Raw genomic sequence first — 18,896 nt, 5'->3', positions numbered from 1 at the left:
ATGAATAATTAGTGTTGAACATTCTAGATTTTCACAATAACCAGACAGTCTGAACTCCTCACATGGAGTATCTTCTACTCGGGACTTTGTTAACTTAGAAGTCATATGACTTTTACCATGTTTATCTTCTAACAACCTTTTGGCATTCACAATGGTTCATACATGATGTAAACACCTCGGAGTGTATCTCACAATCATAAACTCACTTACAATGGCTCCTGAAACCTATGATAGCTCCTCACATTCTAAAAATGCTCAGTTTCCAAATGTCCAAGACCTAAGTTACACATGATCGTAGGGCATTGCAAGAAACTTACCATCGTTCGATTGCAAATCAAGGGTGTAAGTACCAAAATCAAGCATAACGAGGCAATGCCAGAAAATTGAAATGCAATTCAATGCACGCCACCTACAATCTTGGGTTTAAATAAATGACCTCACTTGATTCAGAGACTTACACTTTCTTGCAGTCTGCCATAGACGCAAACCCTAAAACCTAAAAACATGTCTGATCACCCTTAGATTATAACAGTTCATCAAAATCAAAGTTTTATAATGGTAGCTTACTATTGATTTATCAATCACAAGTATAGCATATTGATTTTTCATTCTTGTTTCAAGAGGCAGACCAGCAATCAAGTGCCAGTTTGCAATAAATTGCTAGACTTTAATTGATTTTGGGACCAAAAATGGACTTGCAATTGAGTACCCAAATATAAAAAAGGCCCAAGTCCACCAGACAAAAGGCCCTACCCACAAGTAACATGAATAGTAATGTTCATAAAAAATGTACACTTAAATTTGTTTTATGATGTTCTCTGATGTCTTTTGGTCAAATATACTTTCATTGCCCAAATTTTTAAAAAAATATCAATTTTTTATTTTCTTGAAATGACCTCCTATGGACTTGGGCCTTTTTTATATTCATATACTCCAATTATTGCAAGTTTCTTGAAATCCCCCCCCCTATACTTCTGAAGGCTCTTGATGTGGGATATAAAGAAATGGTATGACTTACTTGCATGAGTGATGTATGCAATGATGCATGGTTTGCTGTTGTCTATGTGACCAGGACTCTCAAGATCATTCAGATGCTCTATCGATCCCTGGCTACCTAAAGACGATAGGTCTTCAGAAGACTAGAAAGGAAAGAGAACAAGAAATGTTATCTCAGAAAATACATTCGAGGAGCAAGTTTTTTTTTCAAACTATCCGGAACTCTACAGGTCCCTGTACCTGTTCTGACAACCCAAGTATATTACCAAGGAATTCCTTAAATTCCTTTAAATTCCTTAAAAACAATGAATTCCCTGTATAATATTTTGTTAAAGGATCTTAAATTTTTTTTAAATTCAACTCATGTTGTTATATCTATATACAATTTAATTTTTTTTAAACTATGTACAGGCATGGATCCAAAGTCAGAGCTTTACGGGGTACGAATTAGTCTTTAAAAAAGGGGTCATCGGTCCAACTGAAGGACAATTGATCTCCTGAAAAGCTTGACAAGCAAAAATAAGATTATCACTCATTTAATGGGGTGCGCAGTGAAGGCATTCTACGGGGAACACCATATTTTCAAATTCTACGGGGTGCATGCGCCCGCACCTTCCTCCACCACCCTAGGTCCACGCCTGTACACGGAGGGACGGGGCATCATGACGAAAGAGCTCCGTTTGATAACACTATACCCCTCTTCTCCAAGTATGAAAACCCTACTGCCCCAGGCATGCAATGTAAGTATCAAAACACCTGTTTCTTGACCTCGGTCCGAAGATAACACGACAGCCCGAGTGCGGTCCGGGAAAACATGTCGCCATTTTTTATTCACTTACTTTCCTTATTTCGAGGTTGATTTTCTTTGTTCGAAATTGAAAATGGGCTAGCATTGAATTTCTGAATACAATATGCCTTTGAAAACGTGATTAAATATCGAATACAATAATTTAATTCCGAAGGTCCTTCTACAGGCAGAGAAGACTTACGTAATAGCACAGCTGTTGTTATCATTTCGTCCTTGGCTCAACGCTCATAATCTGGCCTGTGGGGATTACCTGGCCAAGCGGGGTTGATCAGGCGGGTGTTTCATAAAGCTGTTCGTAAGTTAAGAGCGACTGGTGATCATGTCTTGCGGTAAATGGTACAACTGGCGATGATCACCAGTCGTTGTTAAAGTCGCTCTTAACTTACGAACAGCTTTATGAAACGACCCCCAGGGCTTGGAAATGATGTTTTAGATTTTCAAACGCAAAATGGGGTGAAATACCGCAGTTTGCAATCCGAACTGCGGTCCGTTCCCAAACGGGGGTAAGACGTAATGATACTCACAGCCACAGTACTGTTGTCGGGCGATGAATCAAGCTGGACGGAAGCGTCATCTCCTAAACGATTAGAATCGTCGTCTTTCAGAAGGTCGAGTTCAGCCAGACACTTCACATAGCTGGGACTCTGCTTAAAGGCAGGCAAGAAACGATCCTCTTCTAATATACTAAACACCTGTAGTCAACAATACAATTATGGGTGTAAGTTGAGAGGCTCGTTAAGACACAGTATGGAGAAACATCAGATTTTTTTCAAATGTGAAATGAATTGTATATGTATATGGCAATGGTACTATACACATGTAGTGTATACAAGAACCTCCTCTTTTGAAGTATGTAATGAGACTCGTCTTGAAGACAAGTAAGAAAAGGACCTCTTCTAATGCCATAAGACAAGCAGAGCCACATAAATGATATGTATTTATATCTAAAGGGCACATTTCTTTGGCCTCTAAAGTACCAGTGAGATCAAAATCAAAAGAAATTTAATAATTTACCCTTTTCTGAGCCTCATCAAAGACAGTATCCAGTGAGGATTGTTTTTGTATTCTTTGGTGTGTTCTCTTGACCAGCTGACCTTCTAGTTTCACTCGGTTGGTTGCCTGTCAAATATCAAATTTAATCATTGAATTAAGATAAAATCCTTAAGTTGGCAATGATTAATTGCATCACTCAAATATCAAAATTAAAATAATCTTAATTATCTAAAAAAAAATCCTTAAACAGATAATTGCATCACTCGAATATCAAAACTCAATCATTTAAATGAAGAAAAAATTCTTCAGTTCGCAACAGTTATTTGCATCACTCAAAAATCAAAATCAATCCTTTTATTGAAGAAAAATCCTAAGTCACTCAAATGTCAATATTAATCATTTCAATGAAGAAAATCCTTAGGTTGGCAACTGTTAAATGTACCATTCAAATATCAAAATTAATGGTTTAAAGAAGACAATTTTAAAGTTGGTAATGGTTAATTGTAACAATTAAATATAAAATCAATCATTTTAAAGGAGAAAAATCCTTATGAAACAAATTAAACAATATATATACATGTATATATATATAACAAAATATATAAATCAATCTATCTATCAGGGATATCTACAAACGAATGACTAGACCGTGTAAAAAGACATATATTCACAATATACGAGTCAATTCGGTAATATCTTTGTAACAATGTTAAATGGTAGGTTTTGATATGGTGTTTGCTTTCCCACTTAGCCTTTAAAGGGGAAGTTCACCCTGAAGAAAAGTTTATTGTACAAACACCACAAAAAAAAATATTGGTGAAGGTTTCAGGAAAACCCATCAAAGATTAAGAAAGTTATTAGAACTTTAAGTTTTTGATTGGTGATGTTATGTAATAGAAAGTACATAGATTTCAATTTTTAAATGGTTCATGATCGTTTCTTTTCCTTTCAGTCGCGGGTGTGAAATAATTTGTTGATATACTAAAGGTACAATAAAAACCATTGTCAATTTTTTGAGAAAATTTTATTTCATTGATTTTTTCATACTAGACGATATATGGGGAAGCTTCTCGCAAACAACGTCACAAATAAAATAACTCCAAATTCAAATAACTTTTTTGATTTTTGATGGATTTTTCTCAACCCTTGGCCATTTAAAAAAAAAAAATTCTGCTATTTTTACAATAAACTTTTTATAAGGGTGAAATTCCCCTTTAATTTAATTGAAAGATTAAACACTAACATCTTCTGCAAGGTACTCTGTAAAGATGTTTAGGGCTGCGGCTCGAAGCATCTCCATGACGTCCGATTCCTTCTGAGGTGCACCATCGGCAGGTTGGACTTTGGACAGCTGGACGGCGGAGAGTTGCTGTTCGGCCATCACCCGGTATCCCTCCACCGTGTGCCAGAAGAAGACGTAGGATTGGCAGTTCTCTTTTCTCATGAAATCTGTTGTCAATGAACAGATGGAAAATGAAATCAATGTGCTAAATCAAATTGTTTGGTTTAACCCTGTCTATTCACTGATGTTCCTTCAACTGGATATCTGCAGGCACTTCTAACAAGTTAACTATTATGAAACACGATTTGGTTGAGCATCAACTTGCAATTTACCTTGATATTTTACGTGTATTCTCATTGATGAATTAATGGTACTACACATTTCCTGAGCATGAGAGCATGATCTGATGAATGTTGCAATCCATTATAATTTGTCTCCATTCTCCTGAAGATGACAAGAACACATTTGTCAAACATCGAGTTTGGGTGTTCCTTTTCAGGACCAACATATGCCCACAAAATAATACATGGCATACAGTGAATCCTCTGCACCCCTGTTCTTCACCATGGAAACCTTCATAACTTAAATCCATTATACAACGTTTAAAACTTTGGATGGACATGCAAGTGAGACTTTAAGTAACAATTTCCCAAGCACCACCTGGTATAAGAATGCAAAGGGGGTGGAGATCATTAGACAAGAAACTAAAAAAAAAAACTATCATGTCCAAAAAATAAATTTACATATAAGTCTTATAACTACTTACAAATTTGTAACTGATAGACAGTCGGTTTCTCACTCAGAAAGCATAAGCTAATAATATATCTACTTGCAAAACTCCCTAATTATGTATTTTATTGACTTGATTTTAAAAAGAGAATGAGAAGTTAAAAAAGGTTGATAAGGTCAGTCTGTGAGTAAACATAAAAATGAGAGAAAGAAAGAAAAGAGACAATCTACATGCCACACAAATATAAACAACTTTTTGAAATGACAATTCTGACACACCACAATATTCATAAGTTGAATAACTCACCTATGAAGTAGGAAAGTGCTATGCTGTTGACCAGTACAATGTTGAGAGGTAACGAGTAGAGAGTCTTGGGATCTAACGTCTGATCTTCATCGTCCTGGATCGACAGAAGAATGAATGAATGGATGGATGGTTGGGTGGATGGGTTGTTAGATAGAGAGGGATGGAGAGATGAATGCATGGATGGAAGGATAGATGGATGGATTGACAGATGGATTGGTATAAAAATGAATAATAGATGAATGATTGATGGACGGATTGGTGGATGGATGAATTGGTGGGCAAATGAGAGAGCAGGGGATGCAAAGATTGACAGATAGATGGACAAGTTGAACAATCACAAGATGGAGAAAAAATGCATGAAATGGGAGCAATTTATTGTTTTTTGCAATCCACAACACTTATTTATTACAATAGGCATTGCATGAAGTTTACTTACATGTAACAAAGAAGTTAAAATGATCTTTTCTCTATTCATATAGTAAAACTGAAGAAATTGAAACTACCTTACAACCTTAAACTTCATATATTCAATGAACCATTCTGATAGGTTTTCGATTAAAGACCACCGCAAACCTTACGACTGTTTGCGAACCGATTTTGGAACAAATCGCAGTTTGCTCATTTTCTAAAAATGTGAATGGAACATATCATTTTAATTGAGGTTTAGATTAATTGAAAAGATACTAATATTACCATTTTGAAAGATTGCAAGCCTTTATTTCGGAGTAAAGGCCAAATTAGTTTCAAATCATAGCCAATCGTATAACTGATATGACGTCATTACGACTAGATATTAAATTCGCTTTTATTCTAAGAAGGATGATAGCATAGTCACAGATTTGAACATAGGTATTCGTACGATGATTTAGAACATTACACAGTAAGATACTCCAAGTCTCAATGTTAGCATCAAATCCTATTATATTTTATTCTGAAATCGGGTCGCAGACCAATCGTAAGGTGTGCGGTCGCCTTAAGACATATTCATTTAGCAGTAGGGCGACTCCATAAATGTCTGCAGAGCTTTCATGAAATTATTTGGCATTATTTTTTAATTAATATGAGCACTGTGATGCCCTCAAATTATAATAGATTAAGCAGTTCACAGGGTGAAGCAAGAATGGAGAAAAAGGAGGTGAGATGTACAAAAACGTGTAATGCTTTACAGAATTGCCCAGTTGGCAAATACATGTTTTGCTTTGAAAGAAGTATTCAAATAAATGTTATCTTAATCCCTGCTTTGTAATCATACATGCACAGGTACCTAAATGATTTTTAATCTTTCACTAGATTCTGGCAGTAATCAATCAAATTTGCTTGGTTGTGTTCATAAACACGCAACAGTTCCATAAAATTATACTTCAATCCGTTTCCAGTCCCACTTCTGGTGATTTATTGAATTTAAATCAATTATGTATATTCATCTATTTCCTTTTTTTTCTTAGTTTTGCTTTGCATTGGTTATTTTTCCATAAATAAAATGAGAATTGGCTGTGATGATTTTTTTGAAAGGAAGACACACAGTGGTACAGTGTAAGAGAAGGTAAGAAAGCAGAACACAAATGCAAAATAAGTTACCAAAAATTTATTTGTAATTGTAATCCATAATTTGCCATTCTCCACCCGGGTGTTAAATGGATACCCAGTAGGATGAGAAAGCCTATGTAGTATGAATAGCAATTGAGTTTAAGATCTCTTGTTGGAATGCTCCCCAAATAGTGGAGGTGCATACATTGTATGCGGGCATGACAGGATCCGATGACCGGGGTAAAAATATATATGTCAAGTGCTTAGAGATGTCGTTCCGATGTATTAAGCGCTACATAAAAGCGGAATATCATTATTATTATTAATCTTACCAACATGAGATATTATTGTGATAGGGTATTTTAAAGTTGGAATAAAAATATGCTTATTTTGCTTTTCATAACTTTGCTCTCCAATAATATTGCAGAGGTTTATTGCACAGCGGCCTGTACTTTAAAGTCTCCCCATAGGGTATTAACGTACCAAACTTTCTGTGCAATACCATGCTGTTTTGCACAGTCTAATTATTAGGCAATGTTAAAGATAATAATAAATATATTGAGCGACTTTCTGAATTGGGATACCAGAAATACTCTTGTTCAATTTGTGAATTTTTAGGATGTGGAATACTTCTAGTATCCCATCTTTAGCCATTCAATATAATACAATTATTATCTACATTGAGTGTTTCTTCAATGCTTAAAAAAACACATATCTTGGTCTGCATAGTTTGCCTGTTCAATATGAGAGCGTTTTGAACAAAGTACCAAAATCTGACGAATATCTCATAGGCTACCGTACAAAACTTGCAGTTCAATATGGTACCATATTGCAAAATTAATCTTATGAAGTGAGGCCATATTGACTAATTTTGCTAAGTGACATGACTTTTTCAATCAATTTATTCCCTTTTTTATGGGGGGGGGGGGGGTGGGTGAGGCATTAATAATTATATTGGATGACTTTATTTCATGTAATATAGGAAATATTCCACTCTTTAGCACCAATATTGCACCCATCGATTTATGCAATATTACCCCTAACTCGTGGGATATCTGTGGTATTCCACCCTGAGGAATCCAATATTGCATTCCATACTAGCTTATCTATCAAAGGGGAGTAAACTGTGTGTGGTCTTTCATTGACTGTGTGTTATAAATACATCTTTCTCAGATATCTACTAATACTACAGAGAATAAATGACCTATAATTGTATTTGTATAGGGAAACAAAAATGCTTTGAGAGGAAAAGTAATTGTTTTACTACTTGGTAACATAATCATTGGGATATAAATGTATTGAGTAGTTAATTAGCATGGTATCATTCAAGTGGGTCTATATTTCTAGACTACACTAGCATTATGGGTCAGGAAACTGGCCAGGTATGAGTAGTTGAGGACTTGAGATGGCACTATTGGTTCGTATCTTCTTTAAAAGGGGTCAAAAGGGGCTTTAAAGGGTTTTTCAAGTTAATGAAAGAAAAAAAATAATGGCAGCACTGTCTCTCACAATACTGGGCTCGAGTCCGTCACACCAGACAGAGGGCGTTGGAGCTTTATAAGTGTGAACTCACCACCTCATCTGCTGCATCTAAATCTTCACCAGAGAGAATCCTGTTGATTGTATCTGAACACATCTGTCTCAAGAATTGTAAACTCTTCAGTTGCGTCTTGGCATCTACACCTTCTGTGGAAAATCATTCAACCGCAATGCTTTCATTTGAATATTATTTTAATATGGGAGTCTGATAAGCTTTATTAAAACACAATTTTGTCGTGTGATGTTTTGATTTACAAATCTAACTATTCTCCAGAAAATTCACACCGATTATCATTGGTAATACAAGAGGGCAACAGGTGATTTTGCCCCAATGACAGCAAAAAACCGCACCTAAATTTAGCAAAATAGGATGCTTAGGGGAGACCATCTTTTCTGAAGTTGCCCCAAGATCTGCCACAAATGATATCAAAGAACATCAATTGAAAATCAATACTCTACATACAGCAGAATAATGAGATATACTTTTACAGCACAGTTGCTCATGGAGCAAAAAGGTATCCCTTGAAATAAAAGAAATAGCCCCAAATTCAGCAGTAGCCAAAATGTGGGGAAATACCCTTAAAAAATAAAAATTATTTGCACATCTGACACCAACAACATTGCCAGACCTGAGGAATATTGCACAATCAAATTCTAATATTTTCAAAAACTTTCATAATCTAATCAGGTCATCACTATATGATCTCTAAGCTTGTGACAAAAAAAAATCAGATCACATAACTGTCACTTCTACACAACCCAAGTTAAAAGTTGATCCATCAATTGGTTCTAAAGATATTTCAAGAAACAAAAATTGTCTGTTATGCTAGAATATGAAATGTATCATGTGTTAAGTTGTTCTTCTTTATAATTTAATTTCTTTTTGATGACTGAAAATATTTTTTTCCCATATTGGACATTTTGCAGCACACAAACAAGAGACCACTATCCTTACCATCTTTCATGAGTCTATTTGTGTCTCGAGATCGTTGCTTGTATATCTCATGGTCGACAATGCCAATCATGGCCTCCAGCTCGTCAATGTTTGCAGCAGTCTTTATCGTAAGTAGAAAGGCTTCTGTTGTAAAAGTACTGTCTTTGCACTGAGGGGAAACAGTATAAGAAAAAAAAAACATCGAGTAACTCTTTGTGTGAATGATCACAATGATTTTAAGAAAATAAACACATACCATCCAAATGAAGATCTTAATCATCATCACCATCATATTCACAATCATCAACATCATCACCATCAAAATCATAATCATAATCATCATCACCATCAAAATCATAATCATCATCACCACCATGATTATCATTGCCATCATCATCCTCATCATCATCATCATCATCATCATCATCATCATGAACATCATCATCATCATCATCATCACCATCATCATCACCATCATCATGGAGATAAAAATTATAAAAGTGGTGTTGAAAATTGTGATGGGAATAGTGCGGGTGAAGATGACGGTGATAGCGATGTTTATCATGGAGACAATGATGACGGCAATGTCAACTATTGATTTGATAAGTACAATGATGGCAATTTTTTAACTCTTTGCTATCAACTTATTTCACATAGCTACTATGAAATACTGCATCACTTACGATCCATATAATGGTTTGGTTAATATAATCCGGATCCGTAAGCTGCTCTATCATCGACTTGATCATTCCATTGGCTATCACTTCCCGAAGCGCAAAGCAAAACGGCTTGCTGTGGAACTCACGATCCGGAATCAGCAGGAATAATAAGATTTCAGATATAGCTCGAAGATATTCTATGAGAGAATATGAAATAAGAAGGAATTTGTAACGTGATGAAAATTATGGGACATGAAAATACAAGATATTATTTTGTACTACATAAAAAGCGGAAAATATATTCAAAATTAATAAATGTTGTTATCTTGTTTCCATTGATTGCTGTTTATGTAAAGCCCCTAACACACGATGCGACGAGACTGCACCGAGATCTGACTGCAACAAAATCACAGAGTGTGCGGCATCCTACAACATGCTGCAACTGTGACCTGCTTTGTTGCAGTAGGGTCGCAGACCAAATCTGTCTCAGACATTTGACATGTTAAATCTTTCTGCGATTTTTCTGCAATTTTGCTAACTTCAGCAAATCTTATTTGTCCTAGACGATGGCGTCATGGCCAGTTTGCTGCGTTGCATGCAGCGCAGACAACATATGCCCAAATAAGAGGCGCCATGATATGCAGCGCGTTGCAGAGCTGCTGCAATATGTGCGCTGGTTTGCGATGCGATTGCACCGAGTTGCGATTGGCAACTTGTTGTAATCGCGTTGCATAGTTTGCGCTGGGCTTAAGGAAAATTATCAAAAATATTGCAATATTCTGTACCAGCAATAGACTTTTTTCTCTAAGAGCCTTCTTAATATTCAAACCGCAAAGGCAATTCCAGATAGGCATATCATATTGGTAAACTAGATAGATGACTCTATTAAACTTAATGTATGCAAGCATCTTTCAAGGTTAAGGTTTTATATTGTCCTTGTCTCTATTCATCTTTACAATAGTCTCATAACAAGGTAAAGGGGGGGGTAGGGGAGGTAAAGGATCTGAAGCTATCAGCACTCACAATTTGTTTTTTTTCTTTAAAATATGGCCTACATAAATGGCTGAAACTTTTTTGGTTTGCTTACTCAAATTCCACTTTGTATATTTTCTGTTTGTAAAATATCTAATCCAATGGAAAACAAATTTCTGAATTGCGGATGCTAAAAATAGATTCAATATACACACCTCTCATTCTATTGACAGGAAAGTAGGGATGATTTTGTTCAAAATAGGAAAGAAACATATCCCAAAGGAATTTGAAGTAAAGTTATCAAGAAAAAAAAAGGAAAATCATATTCAATCAAGAACTCAGAATGGTCAAAGAATGGTTTCGAGGTCTGCCACGTATGTTGTGAGTCTGAACTGCTCACAGACTGGCCTCACAAAGACAGTGGCCCGTATTCTGAAGTCAGGTTTAACTTAGACCATGGTCTAACTCTGTGCTAAAATTATGGGAAGCCAAAAGTGTCAAAATTTTTATTAAGTTGTATGTTTCTTATGTTTACTGTGCTCTTTCCTGATTCATCGATGGTGAAGACAATAATCTATTTATACTTCCTAGACAATTATGAATGTTTTAAGAGCCAAATGAGCTGAAATATGATATCTCTACCGTTAGTGATTTATGTTACAATTGGCTATCCATACTTAAACCACAACTTTAAGCCTGAGTTTAAGTTAAACCCGACTTCAGAATACGAGCCAAAGTAAATGAAAGGTATTAGAGGTTGTCATACCCGCTTCTTTTTCTTCCGATGTGCAAACAAGATCTCGGCAGATCCCATTCTCCATTTCAATCTCCAGATCAAAGAAAATGGACTCCAGGTCAGGTGGAGGCGCCATTGATTCTGCAAAGAAAGACAGTTGAAAAAAAATGATAATAAATAAATTACTGATCTGTACAACTTACATGTAACTTCTTCCTGACAGCCTGAGTTTATCAATGAATTAATCAGCAAAAAAAAGATCCATTACAAAAGATTGTTCCTTAGATGCCCTATTAACATTGAACATGGTTCCAGGACATTTGCTTCTGCGATGATTGCTCCGCTGCAAATTCCACACATTCATGCAATGACCAACTTCAACCCTGGATTTAACACTATATCCTAAACCTATTATAAAACCCTATTGCAAGCCTAACTATACATCTTAGATGAAATAAAGCCCGGAGCAATTGTCGCCGGAACAAATATCGTGTCACCATTCAACATATTACCCCCCCAAAAAAAAAAAAAAAAAAAAAGTTCCACAGTCCCATACCAGCATTCTGTGTAAAGTGCTAAATAATTTCTAATATTGGTGATTCTGAAATTGCTTCTAAGGTGCTTTATAATAAATATTTCTCTATCATTTTAGGCACTTTCTTAGAACTCAGGTATACCTCATGACCAGAAATTAGATTTACATGCCATCTTTCAACTAGGTACATGTACAACCTCATACCTAGTCTGCAGGCACAGACTCTGATTGAAACTTTGATCAACAAATACAATTTGTGGATCTTCTACAAAGTCTGAATCAGGGCCTTTTATCCTGGGGCCACACTAACAAAGCAGGCTCCAGACCGATCAGATATTATGTTTGTCAAATGGTATATCATCGGTTGGTTTGGAGTTTATAGTTTCCTTGTTGAGACTGCATTATAAGACCTATTTCCTCAGGGTACATGTAAGAAATAATTTTTACTTTTAGGGCTTCTTTTTCTTTACCACATAGGGCAATTTCAGAATTTTGGGGGCTATTGGCTATTTCTTTAATTTGAAGGGCTACTTTTAGGAGTAAAAAGTAATTGTGCAGTAAAAGCAAATATTATTTTTCTGCCACAGTTAGAATATTGATTTTCTAAATAATCTTGGATAATGTTTAGAACAGATCTTGGGGTGACTGTGGAAAGAATGGTCACCCCAAAGCATGCATTTGAGGGAAATTTAGGGGCGATTTGGGCTGTCATGAGGGCTAAATGGCCTGTTGCTGAGTAAAGGGTTCTGTTTGCATTGCAAACTCCAGTACCCAATCCCTCTCATATAGTGTATAGTGATAGCTCTACAAACCTTCTGATCTGATGATGGCCCTGAGTTTATCCTGAGAATTCCTGAATAGTCTGACGTGAGAGGCGACATCATCCACTAACTTCCTGGTAAAGTAGGTCAGCCAATCCACATCTTTAGATCTGAAAGAATTGACAATAACAATTAAAAAAAGAGTGGTTGAACGTCATATTCACTTGAATAGGCAAGATAATCTGTTAAAAGGGGATATTTTTTCAAATTTCTTCAGAGAGGTAATCCAAATCATAATTGAATTGGTTAATGCAATTATATGTACCATGTTTTAGCAGTCGAGCAGTGAGTTTGTAATTTCATTACCCATGAACATTTTACCATCTGACAGACAATTATCATAAAAGGAAAAGGAATTTGGTCGCCATGGTGACAATGTGAATTTTGCTTTCAGTGTTCATAATTCCATACCCGATAAACACTTTCCTATCGGATAAAAAGGTGGCAAGAACTAAATGGTTACTAGGGCAACATGTATGTCACTATGAGTGAGTGTTCAGTAGCAAAATTCAAGTAGTGGTAATACATTTTCTCATCTTAGACAGCAACAGGAGAAAGAGATTACAAGTAGCTTTGTATATAGTATTAGTATTGATAATTATATTACATTAAGTTTCCATATTCCATGTACACTAATTACAATGGTAACATTGTAAAAACATTTCCAAACATTTAGCTCATCTAGGCATACATGTATTAAACTGTGACTTCACTCAGTTATGATCAACCTTAATCAAACAATTTTTTTTTAAACTTCCATCCTAAAAAAAAAATCCTCACTTGAATACAATTTTGTAAAATTTGTTAACTGCAATGCTGCTTTAATAAAAATTTCTAAAAATCTTAAAAATCTAAATCATTACATTACATACATGCATAGACACATGTAGGTATAACAGAGTTTGATATCTATTCAGACAATTTTGAAATCATAGAAATCAAAATGGCAATAATATCTTCAGAGAATATATATTAAAATCAGAGCATACCCGCATCCCTTTTTTTTGTATACTTTATATGCTGCACATACATGTACATAAAATGCTCAATATTGCATATTGATATAGAGTGAAAACAATGAAGGCCTACATCGCATATCACCTATTCTGCGTAATTAAGATTAAAGCTTATGCATGGATATTGCAGAGACAATAAATCTAACGGAACTTTAACACATCAACTTTGCAGTACAATATATGGTATATAGTATCGGGAATGCATACGTGTAGGTCAATTAATCTCATCTTTTTACCTTTCATTTCCATTCCAATTGCCCTTGCACTCATGACAAATCAAATCACTTTGGGAAACGGAGTGGGCCGCTTTCATTTTTAATCGAGCCACAGAGAAAACAATCAATCAAAATGGTAATGCAATCACGCATACATGTAGATCAGGGTATGTTATCATCGTTTAAAGGTAAAAGACAGTAGTTAAAGCAAATAATTATTTAAAGAGAAAGTCTTTTAAATCAAGCTTGTCAAAATATTATCATACATCTAGATCTGGTACATTAATGTAAACTTATCTTCGTAAAATCATTCAATCTTAGCTCAAAATCGATAACTCTGATAATCACTAACACAGAAAAGCATATGTGGGACAGTGTATAAATATTGCTTCATAAAATACCCAACATTTGATGGAATTCCGTGCTTATTTTGCTCATTTCTCAGCAATTACGCCTTTTCTTCCTGAGCTATTTGGCACATGTTTTCTATTTATACACAAACACTATGGTGGTAATTTCATTGGATTCTGTTCGAAGTAATTTTGAGATCGTTACCCCAATTGATATCTATCTTTATTATAGTATCTGTGTGCAGGATTTGTGCAAGATTACAACATTATACTCCTCAAATTGACGTTATTTTTTGTTTCAAAATTCATGTATATCAGAAATAAATAGATTGATAAAGATTGTCTAAATAAAAGTTCAGAATTTTGCAATTTGCTTGAAAAATATTTATAGGTGTTTATTGTGTTGCCAATTAAAGAAATTCATGATTGTTTTCTTTCAAAATATTTTTTTAGGCATCCTACAGTGTATGAAAGATACATTACTGTGCATGTATAAAATCAGGGATGCCACTTTCAGTTTTAATGACAGGACATGAAAAGAAGTCAGAACCACTATTAAAACCCAATGCATGTGCTGTACATAGGAAATTATCAGGGCCCAAAATCATGTTATACATGTAAGCACTGTAGATTTCTTCTAATTATATCAATGATTATCTTAACTGACAAAAGAATGGGACTGGGCCAACCCACTGAACACTGAAACTCTTTTTTTTTTTAAATAAAATAAATTGAAATTATTTCCTGTAATTTGGGTGTTTTTTGGGGTGAAATTACCCCTTTCTTGACACATAAACAGAGATCCTGCCTACATCAATGTATATGTGCTTACTAGACACTACCAGAGATTAGTCTGCACTCTGCAGTCACAGACCCCGATTGAAACATTGATCAACAAGTTGGTCTTTGGACAAGACTATGACAAATAAGACTGTAGAACAAGAGGGACTTTCTGTACACAAGTCATTATAGGCTGCATATTCAGACCACTTTCCTCAAGTGAAGGGTTTACTTTAATAGTAGGCTAACAAGAGGTTGTCATAAAAAAGAACACTTTTGTATATGATCTTCAGTACATAATACTTTGACTTTAATCTCTACTGTTGTTTATCATATTAAAGGATAAGTCTACCCTAGCAAAAAGGTAACTCAAATAAAAGGGGAAAAATCCAAAAAGCATAACACTGAAAACTGATGTAGTGTAAAATAAGAAGGTTTCGACATTTTGAAATTTTGTTTAATTTATAAAATAGTTATATGCACATCCTGGTTGGTATGCAATTAGGAAACTGATGAGATCATCCACTCATTTCTTTTGTGTTTCATTATAGAAATATGAAATATCTTAATTTTCTCCTTATTGTCACGTGATACAAAGTTTTATTCCTCCCTGAATATATAAATTACCATTGTTTTAATATTTTGTAGTTCAGTCAAGTTGGTCATTATTGTCAAATCTGTAAAAAATTAAATATTGTTTAATTTCAAACAAGAAGAAACAAAGAAATAGTGAGAGAGAGACATCATAGACTGTCTCATTCGCATATTTTGTGCATATAACTGTTTTGTGAAAATAAGCAAAACTTTATTAAAAATGTCTTAACTTTCTTATTTCACATCAGATTTTGATGAAATTTTCAGCATTATACTTGTTTGATTTTTCTTTCCTGATTCAAATCAACATCTTTCTGGGGTAGACTTGCCTTTTAAAATCAGGAAACTAGACAAGATCCATCCATATTCAATTAAGGGAATGAACAATGAATACATACATACTGTCGAGCAGTACAAACATGGACATGTACATGTATGTACCTAGATGAGAAGTGAGTTGTATTATAAAGGAATATATTTCAGCCAAGCTTCCTTATCTAGTACATTGTATATTGCATACATATTACAAGTTTGTTACAGCAACCCCCCCCCCTCCCTCCCCAACTCTTACGAAATCTGCTTTTCTATACTGTACATAAACACGTACTGTATTCTCATAACAATATCTATCACTCTATTCAATATCTGTGTGTGTGTTTGCATATCCTCTTTCTCCCTTCTACTCCTATAATTTATAGCATTAAATAATTAAAAGTCAGTCATTCAAAATCATATTTTCTATAATTTTTTTTTTCCAAATATTCCTATTTTCCTGTATGTATTGCATTGCATAATTCCCTCTGCAGTTTTAATGCATGCATGTACAAGTACATCTCTTTTCATGATGGTATGGTAGTAAATTTGAAGCACAGGTCAAACATTCTAAGAGCAGAATCATAGAATTTGCTCAACGTTGAAAAATACATGCACTTTGATTTCAAAAGAAAAAAAAAGTAATGTGGCTATATTATGTGGCCTATTTGACCTAGGGGACTATAATTCACTTTAAAGGGGAAGTTCACCCTGACAAAAAGTTTATTGTAAATATAGCAGAAAATAATAAAAATATATTGGTTAAGGTTTGAGGAAAATCCATAAAAGAATAAAAAAACTTATAAGAATTCTAATTATTTTATTTGTGACATCATATGCGAGCGGCTTTCCTACATATCGGATGGTAAAAATCAATGAAATTTCATTTTCTCAGAAAATTGAAAATGGTTTTATTGTACCTTCAGTATATCAATACACAAAATGATTTCACATCTGCTCCTAAATAGAAAATAAAAAGTCGTCATAAATCATTAACAAGTGGAATGCCTCTGGCCGTCTCACCTGCATCACGCGATTCAATATAGCAGCAGTGCTGATTTTGAAAACTACTATAACTCGCACAAGATGTTCAGTGATACTTGGTTACTCTTATTTCCACGTTGAATATGAACTAGACCAATAAACTTATAGAGATATGATGGCAATTCAACAAATACCCCCAACTTGGCCAAAGTTCTTTGACCTTACATGACCTTTGACCTTGATCATGTGACCTGAAACTCGCACAGGATGTTCAGTGATACTTGATTACTATTATGTCCAAGTTTTATGAACTAGACCAACACACTTTCAAATTTATGGCTGTAATTCAACAAATACCCCAATTTGGCCAAAGTTCATTGACCCTAAATGACCTTTGACCTTGATCATGTGACCTGAAACTTGCACAGGATGTTCAGTAATACTTGATTACTATTATGTCCAAGTTTCATGAATCAGATCCATAAACTTTCAAAGTTATGATGGTAATTCAACAGATACCCCCAATTCGGCCAAAGTTCATTGACCCTAAATGACCTTTGACCTTGGTCATGTGATGTGAAACTCAAGCAGGATGTTCAGTGATACTTGATTAACCTTATGTATAAGTTTCATGAACAAGGTCCATATATTTTCTAAGTTATGATGACATTTCAAAAACTTAACCTTAGGTTAAGATTTTGATGTTGATTCCCCCAACATGGTCTAAGTTCATTGACCCTAAATGACCTTTGACCTTGGTCATGTGACATGAAACTCAGGCAGGATGTTCAGTAATACTTGATTAACCTTATGGCCAAGTTTCATGAACTAGGTCCATATACTTTCTAAGTTATGCTGTCATTTCAAAAACTTAACCTCAGGTTAAGATTTGGTGTTGACGCCGCCGCCGCCGTCGCCGCCGCCGTCGCCGTCGGAAAAGCGGCGCCTATAGTCTCACTCTGCTATGCAGGTGATACAAAAAATTAAATTTATATATTTAAATCAATAATAAATGTATAATTTATAAAACATATCTGGCAGCTGCTTCTTCATGACATCATAAATCAAAAACGTAAAATTCTATTAACTTTCTTAATCTTTAGGGCTATTCCACGGTTACTCACGTTACATTTGGAGACACCTTGACTCATACTTGGAGCTGTAACTATATTATTATTGATAGGAACTAAACATCTCCTTATCACAACAAAGTACACAGTCTGACTATCCTTTGTATAAAAACAAAACTTGGGAAATTTTATTATGCTCCTGGCAAATCTTTGGAATGTGTCAGTTACTCACGTTACATGATTTGGACATGCATAAAATGAAAAGTCGACATAAGTGAAAAGTCTCCTCATACAAGGCTTTTATGAAAGTTGATTATATCCATTTCAAAGAAGTATATTAGGGAGACAAACTTTGTACATAATTAAAAAAATAAAGAACACATGGTTTTTACTTGGGGTGCAGATAATATGGTTACTCACGTTACGGTTACTCACGTTACATTTTGTCCATGTATAGTTAACAACACAAATGTCATTAAAAATTCAATGTGTGTAAAATTCATTGCTAGGAACATCAAAAGAGATTTTATACAAAAAAATTTGAACAATTGGAGCTTTATTAGAAAGTAAGAGGGAAAAGTATGATTTTGCTTACTAATTATGCATAAATTAGCATAATTGCTTAATACCAATTTGCATGAAGTAAATTACTGTATAGTATTGTAGATTATGTCAAAGACAACCTGCGTGCAAATTTTCGGCGTGATCGTGCAGCCAATGGCCGAGATCTCAAGGGG

At 34.8% G+C, this 18,896-nt stretch overlaps 1 protein-coding gene across 2 annotated transcripts in view; it reads right to left on the bottom strand.

Annotated features, from left to right (window-relative positions):
• LOC129275141 (sorting nexin-13-like) overlaps nucleotides 1-18,896 on the bottom strand; it is a 41,940-nt gene that overhangs the window by 9,228 nt on the left and 13,816 nt on the right. The window contains exons 5-14 of one of the 2 annotated variants that reach the window (XM_054911928.2): nucleotides 12,830-12,948; nucleotides 11,513-11,623; nucleotides 9,799-9,971; nucleotides 9,137-9,284; nucleotides 8,216-8,328; nucleotides 5,116-5,209; nucleotides 4,041-4,246; nucleotides 2,819-2,923; nucleotides 2,329-2,496; nucleotides 1,019-1,139 (exon numbers count right to left, since the gene is read on the bottom strand). In XM_054911928.2, coding sequence (XP_054767903.2) covers nucleotides 1,019-1,139; nucleotides 2,329-2,496; nucleotides 2,819-2,923; nucleotides 4,041-4,246; nucleotides 5,116-5,209; nucleotides 8,216-8,328; nucleotides 9,137-9,284; nucleotides 9,799-9,971; nucleotides 11,513-11,623; nucleotides 12,830-12,948 — 1,358 coding nt within the window. Of the gene's footprint in view, nucleotides 1-1,018; nucleotides 1,140-2,328; nucleotides 2,497-2,818; nucleotides 2,924-4,040; nucleotides 4,247-5,115; nucleotides 5,210-8,215; nucleotides 8,329-9,136; nucleotides 9,285-9,798; nucleotides 9,972-11,512; nucleotides 11,624-12,829; nucleotides 12,949-18,896 lie in introns of those variants that run through there. The other variant, XM_064108176.1, reaches the window with a different exon arrangement.

The sequence above is a fragment of the Lytechinus pictus genome, chromosome 13 (genome assembly GCF_037042905.1).
Source record: "Lytechinus pictus isolate F3 Inbred chromosome 13, Lp3.0, whole genome shotgun sequence".
NCBI classification, from domain to species: domain Eukaryota; kingdom Metazoa; phylum Echinodermata; class Echinoidea; order Temnopleuroida; family Toxopneustidae; genus Lytechinus; species Lytechinus pictus.
The sequence above is the reverse complement of the archived record's forward strand: the minus strand, read 5'-3'. Positions and strand labels throughout refer to the sequence as shown.